Consider the following 10,174-nt stretch of genomic DNA (forward strand, 5'->3'; position numbering starts at 1 on the left):
AATCAGTTGATTCTGTAGAACAGCTTGTTTATTCTCACTTTTGTTTCCGCAAAGTAATCAAATGGTGTAGGCTAATGTTTAATAGGGGCAATATCAGGCTCGTTAACATTTTTACACTAACTATTAATGTTTATCAGACCATATAACCACATCTTATAATCATTATCCTGTCCATTCAAATTTGGTTAAACATAAATCAGAGTTTCATCTGTATGTAAATTAATCTTATGTAATGGATCAATAATAAAAGTTAACTGTTGTGTTACCCCAGATTATTTATAGTGGGATTTGGTGCATCATATTGAATTAACTGTATTAAACTATTTATCCACATTTGTTTCTGTTCTTTCTATATATAAAACGATTTACAGTTTAGTGGTCGTATGTCCTGCAATTTAAATCGTAATAATGCGCCGCCCTTTGACGAAATATTATAAATGTAGTTGTGTTTGTGCCCACCCCTCCTCAACGTCACAGTACCGGAGCCGTCACAGACAGACTCAACATTTTTTGGAATCAAAAAGTGAGTTCCGCTATTTAGACCCTTTACCAACGAGTCGACTTTATGTAAGTAGCTCACAAGATAAATGCATTTATGTATAATGGATCTGTGCGTGGTCACGCGGTGTGTTTAAAAGAGACTGTTTTACACACAGATGTCCTACTTGTATTGATAATTTGCTACGCGAATTAATAAAATAAGCGATTGACGACGTTTAAAAGCTAGCAAGAGGACTGCTAAATAATAGTCTTGGAATAGTGTTTGAACATGCAATGTTTGTGAACCCACTTGTCCGTCAACAGTGATTCACTAAGATTGGCCACTGAAAGCACCAAAACAACTGAAATCATCTGCATTCGTACTGCTGCCGAATTTATTTGGATTTAATTTTATTTTTTGCCTTTATTTGCTTTGGAGAATTCCCAAACACAGAACGTTCCCGAACGTTCAATCCTAACGTTAGAACGTTGCATGGAGGTTTGAAGAAGAATTTATACAGAACGTTAGCAAATGGTTATTCACAGCATTTATTCTTATAACCAAAAACTAGCCTTGACAAAATGTTGCAGGGGGTTTCTTTATGATCAGTCATAAGTAGGACGAAAATTATAATTTTTGTTTTTTTCCCCTTGAATAAATGTACTTTTAAATGTACTTGATAAATTTCATTTCGATTAATACAAATTATATTAAAGGTGCACTCAGTAATTTTTTTTTCTCATAAAAAAGTTTTACTCAAAGAAATTATTAGTTAGAAACATCAGAATCAGAATGAGCTTTATGGCCAAGTATGCTTACACATACAAGGAATTTGTCTTGGTGACAGAAGCTTTCAGTGTACAAACAATACAACAACAAGTCAGAGATAACAAAAAAATAGAATAAAAATAAAAAGCGAATAGAAAGTATACTCCGATCAGCCACAACATTGAAACCACCTGCCTAATATTGTGTAGGTCCCCCTTATGCCGCCAAAACAGTGCCAGCCCGCATCTCAGAATAACATTCTGAGATGATATTCTTCTCACCACAAATGTACAGAGTGGTTATCTGAGTTACCATAGACTTTGTCAGTTTGAACCACTCTGGCCATTCTCTGTTGACCTCTCTCATCAACAAGGTGTTTCCATCCACAGAACTGCCGCTCACTGGATGTTTTTTGTTTTTGGCAGTAAATTCTTAAAGAGTAAATTCTAGAGACTGTTGTGCGTGAAAATCCCAGGAGATACAGAAATACTCAAACAAGCCCATCTGGCACTAACTATCATGCCACTGTCCAAATCACCGAGATCAAATTTTTCCCCCTATTCTGATGGTTGATGTGAACATTAACTGAAGCTCCTGACCCGTATCTGCGTGATTTTATACACTGCACTGCTGCCACATGATTGGCTGATTAGATAATTACATTGATGATTGTTGGTGCCAGATGGGCTGGTTTGAGTATTTCTGTAACTGCTGATCTCAGGGGATTTTCACACACAACAGTCTCTTGAATTTACTCTGAATGGTGCCAGAAACAAAAAACATCCAGTGAGGGGCAGTTCTGTGGATGGAAATGCCTTGTTGATGAGAGAAGTCATCAACTAAGACAGGGAATGTTTTCTACGATTAAATGTCAGGAATTGTGAAAAACTGAGTTTAAATGTATTTGGCTAAGGTGTATGTAAACTTCTGACTTCAACTGTACGTATGTACAAATACAAATCTGTTATATACAGATAGTGCAAGGGAATGTAATGGCAGAATAGGTAGGATATGTTGGATAAATATAAATAGACTAAGCTGTGTTTTGCACATAATTATTGCTCAATGGGGCAGTTTTAACTATTCGTGAGATGGATAGCCTGAGGGAAAAAACTGTTCTTGTGCCTGATGGTTCTAGACGGTTCTAACTCATAACTAGATGGAGGGCAGGGTGGGCAGAGAGGGAGCCCGCAACATTCGTTCAAAAGAAACCATAAAAATGACCGCAGGCCCGAGGGGTGATGAAAAATGACCACGGCCCCCAAGGAGGGAGCCCATCAGTTTCTTTGCACTGGGGCCTGCAAGATCCAAGTTACGCCACTGGTGCTACACATCCAAAACAAGCTGAGAACAGTGTTTCTGAATTGCTTGATTATTTTACTTGTATTAATAACAAAAAATGTCATTCAAATTTACAATAAATTATACACAGAAAGGGAACATTACTGATATGATTTTAGACTTTAATTTAAAAGACTCTGATTTGCCATTGCATTCTTGCACACAACCATAAATAATATACATTTTGTAAACCTTGATGGAATGTTATATTTGACACTTTTCACGATTAGTTATTTGCGGTAGCTGTAATTGTAATCTTGATTATTTATTGATTTATTGATTAATTTGCAGTCATAAGATGCAATGGCTTACAATTTTGCAAGCCTCTACTGCTGCTCAGAATATTCCCTTTCACCAGTACAATTTTAGTTTCCCTTTAAAAACTTTTATGCTCACTCCTTTGTAGGAAATATATGATTCAAGTCTGAACAAATGGAGATGCATTTAGTGGATGGGGCTAGGGAGGCCTTCCAGTCGGGCAGGTCCAGACCCCTGGAATACAGAAAACAGCAGCTCAGAGCCCTGCACCGGCTTATCACTGAACACCAAGCAGACATTGCACAAGCTCTAAAACAAGACATCAACAGGGTAATGCAGTCGTTTTGACAGACGACACATAAAAGTCAATGTTTCATTTAGTCTAAAAACAATTCCTTGGATTTGCTTGGAATGTGCCGTTAATGTTATTGTGACTTTCATACAGAGTATGTATGACACTTCACTCTTTGAGCTGATTGGTCTTGAGAATGACATCAAGTTGGCGGAGAGTAATCTGGCTGACTGGGCTGCTCCTCAGCCTGTGAAGAAGAACCTCAGTACTGCTGTTGATGATGTTTACATAAAGCCTGAACCTTTGGGTTTGGTGCTGATAATTGGAGCCTGGAACTATCCTTGGGCTCTCACTCTGCAACCCCTCACTGGAGCTATTGCAGCAGGTAATATTGTAATCAATCTCTTGTACAGTAGTTCATTAGGAAGCATCACCAACACCAAATCAGCTGCTGTCAACCCCAATGTTTCCCACTTCTCTTGTTCTTTAGGCAATGCAGCTGTGGTGAAGCCATCAGAGCTGAGTGAGCACTCTGCCAGACTTCTGAAAGAACTGCTTCCTCAGTATCTGGATAAGGTACATGACATTATACTCATTTTCTTAAAAAAAATGATTTCCCACGGTCATGGAAAACATGGACATATCAGGGAATTTTCCTGTCATTGACTATTGCTCACGTAAATTCTTTGGTCAACAGAATTGTAGTGGGAACCCTGGAAATTAAATAGCTTTGTGTTTGTTGTAGGGCTGTAAATTGTAAAAAAAATAAAAAAATATGCCTATTACTAGGGGGGCCTGGGTAGCTCAGTGGTAAAATATGCTGGCTACCACCCCTGGAGTTCGCTAGTTCAAATCCCAGGGCGTGCTGAGTGACTCCAGCCAGGTCTCCTAAGCAACCAAATTGGCCCGGTTGCTAGGGAGGGTAGATTCACATGGGGTAACCTCCTCGTGGTCGCTATAATGTGGTTCGTTCTCGGTGGGGCGCATGAGTTGAGCGTGGTTGCCGCGGTGGATGGCGTGATGCCTCCACACGCGCTATGTCTCCGTGGCAACGCGCTCAGCAAGCCACATGATAAGATGCGCGGGTTGACTGTCTCAGACACGGAGGCAACTGGGATTTGTCCTCCGCCTCCCGGACTGAGGCGAATCACTATGCGACCACGAGGACTTAGAGCGCATTGGGAATTGGGCATTCCAAAGGAAAAAAAAAGGGGAGAAAAAAAAATAATATGCTGATTACTTACTTAATATTGCAATTATTCACATACAAGTATATTAATATTTGCAGAGAAAGGCCCCCAAATAATTATGTATTATATTATATATACTGTATTAATATTTATATATGTATTGATCATTATATTATAATTCAGATAATTAGCAAAGTATTGATTACACAAAACTAAACGTGGCTTTAGAAAGCAATATATTATTTATTTCCATATCATTGAACATAAGCATATCATTGGCCTACAGTCCAGAGTGATCAGTTTGGCAATCTGTCTGAAGTAGACTTCTAAGGATGCGTCTATGTAAACACGCATCAGACATATGCTTTTGAAGTGTCTCATTTTGGTTGTGTCTCGTCATAAACAGCGTTTGTAGGGCGGTGTGTTAAAGGCTTAGTTCACCCAAAAAAGTCTCTCATCATTTACTCACCCTCATGCCAACCAAGATGTGTATGACTTTCATTCTTCTGCAGAACACAAACAAAGATTTTTAGAAGAATGTCTCACCATACAATGCGAGTGAATGGTGGCCAGAACTTTGAAGCTTCAAAAAGGAGAGAAAGGCAGCATAAACATAATCCATCAAACTCCAGTTTCAAATGTCTTCTGAAGTGGTCCAGTTGGTTTTGTGTGTGAACAGACCAAAATGTAACTCCTTTTTCACTGTACATCTTGACAGCAGTCTCCTTGGCGATGATGATTTAAAGTGTGATTACATTTCCTACAGCGCCATCTAGTGCTCTGCGCATGCGCCAAGCATTAGCAAGTGTAATCGAGCTTGAAATCATGATCATGCCTAGAGACTGCAATGGCAAGATGTACAGTGAAAAAGGAGTTGGTCTGTTCTCACCCAAATCAAACTGGATCGCTTCCGAAGACATTGATTAAACCACTGGTGTTTGATGGATTACCTTTATACAAACTTTATCTCCATTTTTAGCTTCAAAGGCCTGGCCACGATTCACTAATGAGCTGAGATATTCTTCTAAAAATCTTTGTTTGTGTTCTGCATAAGAAAGAAAGTCATACACATCTGGGATGGCATGAGGGTGAGTAAATGTTGAGAAAATGTTCATTTTTGGGTGAACTATCCCTATGAAGTTGAACCGCACGTTTTGAATTTCATGTTCGTTTACTGCCCCCTGCTGACTGACAGAGCCTCATAAAAACCTGAAAGTGATACTTCATGCTGTAATTGCTTCGATGATAGGAATATTCCTTATTACGATCCGGGGGCATGATTAGTTGTTATTTTTATGTCATTAATCACACTACATTTATACGTTAAATTGACAGCCCTAGTTTGTTGCAAGTTTATAAGATCAGCTTGGCTACCTGCACCTTGTGAAGCCAATGTTTTAATCCTTTAGGAGATGTATCCAGTGGTGACAGGAGGGATTCCAGAGACTCAGGAACTTTTGAAGCAGCGTTTTGACCACATCTTCTATACGGGAAACAGCACAGTGGGGAAACTGGTTATGGAAGCAGCTGCTCGGCATCTCACGCCAGTGACTTTAGAACTGGGTGGAAAGAGTCCCTGTTATATTGATAAGAACTGCGACATTGCTGTGGCATGCCGGTAGTATGCAGTTTGCCTCTTAAACAATTTAAAGCTTTTGAAACATGGAAACAGTGGAGTTAAAATAACAGGATCTTAATTACAAACTTTCAAATGTTCAACTAAATATCAGGCGAATAACTTGGGGGAAGTTTGCAAATTGTGGCCAGACCTGCATTGCACCTGACTACATCCTGTGCGAGCCGAGCATCCAAGACAGGATTGTTGAGGAGATTCGAAATACGCTACGGGTGTGTAGTCTATTTTTTAAGTAAATTGTGGTATGTTCTCACATTGGTGGTTAAATATGACCTAAAATCTTCTCTAATTCCAGGAGTTCTACCCTGAGGATCCTAAAACCTCTCCAGATTATGGCCGTATCATTAACACACATCACTTTGACAGAGTAATGGCTCTGATGGAGGGATGTACAATTGCTCTTGGAGGAGAGAGTGATAGGTCACAGTGTTACATATGTAAGGACAACTTTACGACTATGCTTTTACTTTTTTCAAATAGTAAGCATTGATTACCAGTCTTTTGAGTTAAAATCAATTTATTAATGCAAAAACATGCATTCTTTGTTCCCCACCAGCTCCCACGGTCCTGCAGAATGTTTTGCCCCATTTCAGAATCATGCAGGAAGAAATCTTTGGACCTCTGCTGCCTATTGTCGCTGTTAATGATTTGAGTGAGGCCATACATTTTATCAATGGAAGGGAAAAGCCCTTGGCACTCTATGTGTTTTCCTATGATAAAAAGGTATTTTTTATATTGCCAGTGGCTTTCAAATCTAGGTTCTGGAAGGTAGAAATTACTATTCTAATAAAGTTTTGTTTATTGTTTATTTAGGTGATTAACCGAATGTTAATGGAAACTACCAGTGGAGGAGTGACTGTTAATGATGTCATGATGCACTATACTCTTAATTCCTTACCTTTTGGAGGTGTGGGTAAGCCAAGCAATAAGAAATTACTCAAATCAGCTGTAGATATATAAAGTAATAATGGTAAGGATGTATTTGTACTGTTTCACCGCTCTCTAAAACTCTTGATTCTGATTGGTCAATTGCAGCATTCTAAGGTCAAATATAGCTGAAATCGGTCCATGCTTGCTAAAATTAGAACCACTGCCCCCAGTGGCTGATGTTAGAAGTGCTGGAATTGAACGTATGGACATGTGTAATCTCCAGTTTCCAGCTGAAATGTTCACAGGGTGGTGCAACAACTAGTTGTAGTTTTAGTTGTAAATGTGATGTAATATGTACACTGTCAACAGGAGTGTATATTTTATAAAATGGATTGCCTATTTGCACTAGGTGTAAATAGCACCTGCCACACAGCAGGAAAATGTGCACACGTATGATGTGCTATAGAAGTGCTATTTTCCGAACTGACAACCTTTTGTCCCACTTTTTCCATCCTGTTTCCTGTCTCCAATATTAATATTTCCTTTAATACTACTTATAAACTTGTTAAATTTGTTTATAATAATAAACAAAAACAATTATATGAAGGTTGATTTTCCTGTCACGGTGAAGGTCTGGGAGTCAAGAGAAATGTTTTAAAATTAACTATGGTTTACTATAGTAATATTGTAGTAAACAATGGGGGAAGCCATAGTTTTAATGCAATTAACAATGGTGTTACTACAGTAATATTGTGTTAATATAGTAACCATGTTTTAATTTTGTGGTTACTATGATTTTACTACAAAATACCATGGTGAGATTATGGTTACTGTAATAAAACCATGGTTAATTTCTGTAAGGGAAGGTTAGGTTTAGGGGTAGGGGTGTGTGTAGGGTGTCTGTGGGACTATAAATAAACACAATAAACACACTGCAGTGATGCCCCTGTAATATAAGGTAGTATTTTACAAGGAGCGCAAATAGCATCTATTACTATATGCATTTAGTGAAAATAGCCTCTGCTTTTTAATTAACTAAATGCCCTAACTCAACCCCCAACACTAAACTTAACAGTCAATGAAGCAAAAATTAATTTTAGAGTGAAAATGCAACTTCCAAATTGCACAAACCATTGTTTATGTGAACGCAATTATTTCCTGGTTTTCACGGGACCAGAACCCATATCTTGGAGATCGCTCACGCTATCAGTAGCACCATGGCGTAAGGTGATCAGATTTGAATTGATGCAAAAATGTCCGAGGGGGATACCGCATGTAATTCTGCGAAATGGGGTCTATTTTAGGGTACATGAACTTTCGGAAGCAACATGACGATTTTCCGTGTGATCATGTTCTTTGTGTAATGACCAGCTAGCGTGTATAGTTGACCCTTGTCCCTGGCAAACTATTTCCATAATGTAGCTGCACTAGTTTCATGTCTCTCATATCACTCCACAGTTTCTTCTCCAAAATAAAATAAATTGAACTCAAATCAATATTTTATGTCCATTTATTTATTTATTGGTAAATAGCTGTGTAATAATCTCATTATTGCTAAATAAATCCCTTAAGGATGATACAAGATTATTGACAATTCACTGTGTTTTATCCCTAACATAGTTATGAGATATCGGCCTATATAAGCAACAGTCTCAAGCTCAACCATACACCTTCATTTTTCTCACTCTCTTTCTCTGGAAGGAAACAGTGGAATGGGGCAATATCATGGCAAACACACCTTCGACCAGCTGAGCCACCATCGTTCCTGCCTCATCAAGTCTTTTGCAATGGAGAGTTTGAATGACGCCCGCTACCCCCCACTATCAGCAGCCCGAGTGCGCAAGGCCAAGCTTGTCTTGCAGACTCGGTGGTGCAGTTGTTGTAGTGGCATGTGTGTGTGGGCCGTTGTCTCCACCGTAGTGGCTGTCGGTCTTCTTATTGCCTTACTGGTTGTGTTGCTATAGGTAAAAGATTTTACTACCTATTATAGCATGGCATTGTGGAATTCTTGATTCTGATTGGTTAGTACACATTCCAAGGTGCTGATTAATTCTTTTCAAGAAACTTAATTGAGGGTATAATAAGATAGTTCTGTGCACAAGAGAGTTTTAGGGGTAAAAACCTGAAAAATGTCTCAAGATAAACACATGTACATTGGTTAACCATGTTAAAAATGGAATAATTGACATTACCAATTTTTCTTTATTTATAAATTTTCTGTGGGATGATTTGCAGTTTTTCAGAAATGGCATGTGATTGAACTTTTTGTCACAGTTCACTGACTTGTTTAATAAGTATTTCCCAACAGAATGCCTTTTGGATCAAGCTGTGCTTAATAACTGAAGATTTTTCCAGGGCACTAACAATGCTTGATTGTTCATAACCAATGTTCCCTCCCACTTCCACAGGGGATTCCAATTTGAAGTAGATCCCCTGGTCTGAAGAGCAGCTGTTCTTCAAGTTTATTATTGTATTTGAATGTTCTGATTCAGTAACAACAGTATTGTTTACTGTAAAACTATGTATATTTTTCAGTACTTTGAAAAGACAAAGTAGCCTACATTTTAAAATGTTTCGATTTTCTAAACCCAGTTAAAGCTTATTTAAAAGGCCTTTTCTATGTAGAGTATTTAACAGTTAAACTGCTGAATGCTGCACATTTGGCTCTTAGTTTGTACAAGTTAGCATTATTTCTCTATGTAAGAGTAACAATGCTAGTTGTTATCCATTGTTCTTCAGCTTATCTTCTTATGTCCGGTTGACTTCAGAGAGCATCAACAACACATGGATTTTTATCCTCACTTTTGTTGACAAAATGTTGTTTTTTTACTGATGTCTGTCAAAGATAAGACTATGTTTATTTGCACCTTGATAGATCAAACTGATGATCAAAAGATCAACCTTTTGGAACCAATTTAATAGGCTTTCAAAGCTTGCATGTAACAAAGTATCTTTATTTAAAGTTTCTTTAAAGGTTTAAAAAAAAATATTTTTATTGTATTTGGGTGAATAGAAAAAACTGAAAACAGAGCACTTGGTGACAACACTTGCCTCTTATGTCTGTTCATTAATAGCTTTCCTTAATCTTTTTGATCATTCTTCATTTCATGTCATACCTATTGCAACTGCCTGCAATATTCAGCAGATGGCATCATGGCGCTTTCTTACATCCTGTTAATGTGTATTTATATTAACAGAATGTCAGGTTCCTCCACAAAACAAACTACATACTTTAGCCTTAAAGTTTTATTAACACAACCAAATTCCTGTATGCAGTGTTCCTCAGTCTGATTATGATGGTCCCTCCTTGGCATAGTCATAATGTACATAGTAATTAT

General features: G+C 38.0%; 1 protein-coding gene across 2 annotated transcripts; it reads left to right on the plus strand.

Annotated features, from left to right (window-relative positions):
• The first annotated feature begins 437 nt into the window (after window positions 1-437).
• Window positions 438-9,882, plus strand: aldh3a1 (aldehyde dehydrogenase 3 family, member A1). 2 transcript variants are annotated; one of them, XM_051678870.1, is made up of 11 exons: window positions 477-567; window positions 2,997-3,178; window positions 3,294-3,525; window positions 3,631-3,716; window positions 5,740-5,948; window positions 6,061-6,178; window positions 6,262-6,403; window positions 6,523-6,689; window positions 6,780-6,879; window positions 8,538-8,800; window positions 9,245-9,882. In XM_051678870.1, exons 2-10 carry the CDS (start codon window positions 3,023-3,025, stop codon window positions 8,798-8,800), a joined length of 1,473 nt encoding a protein of 490 aa, XP_051534830.1. In that variant the 5' UTR covers window positions 477-567; window positions 2,997-3,022; the 3' UTR covers window positions 9,245-9,882. The 2 variants fall into 2 exon arrangements, with proteins under 2 accessions (XP_051534829.1, XP_051534830.1); XM_051678869.1 differs by having other exon boundaries at window positions 438-523; window positions 8,538-9,882.
• Window positions 9,883-10,174: the final 292 nt, after the last annotated feature.

The sequence above is a fragment of the Myxocyprinus asiaticus genome, chromosome 39, assembly GCF_019703515.2.
Source record: "Myxocyprinus asiaticus isolate MX2 ecotype Aquarium Trade chromosome 39, UBuf_Myxa_2, whole genome shotgun sequence".
Taxonomy (NCBI): domain Eukaryota; kingdom Metazoa; phylum Chordata; class Actinopteri; order Cypriniformes; family Catostomidae; genus Myxocyprinus; species Myxocyprinus asiaticus.

Bases quoted from the DNA above. Each gene is read 5' to 3' on its own strand.
- aldh3a1 (XM_051678869.1), top strand. From the start codon at position 3,023: ATGGAGATGCATTTAGTGGATGGGGCTAGGGAGGCCTTCCAGTCGGGC. The intron at 3,717-5,739 runs GTACATGACATT...TTAATCCTTTAG, and splicing joins TTCCTCAGTATCTGGATAAG to GAGATGTATCCAGTGGTGAC. The intron at 6,690-6,779 runs GTATTTTTTATA...TTGTTTATTTAG, and splicing joins TGTTTTCCTATGATAAAAAG to GTGATTAACCGAATGTTAAT.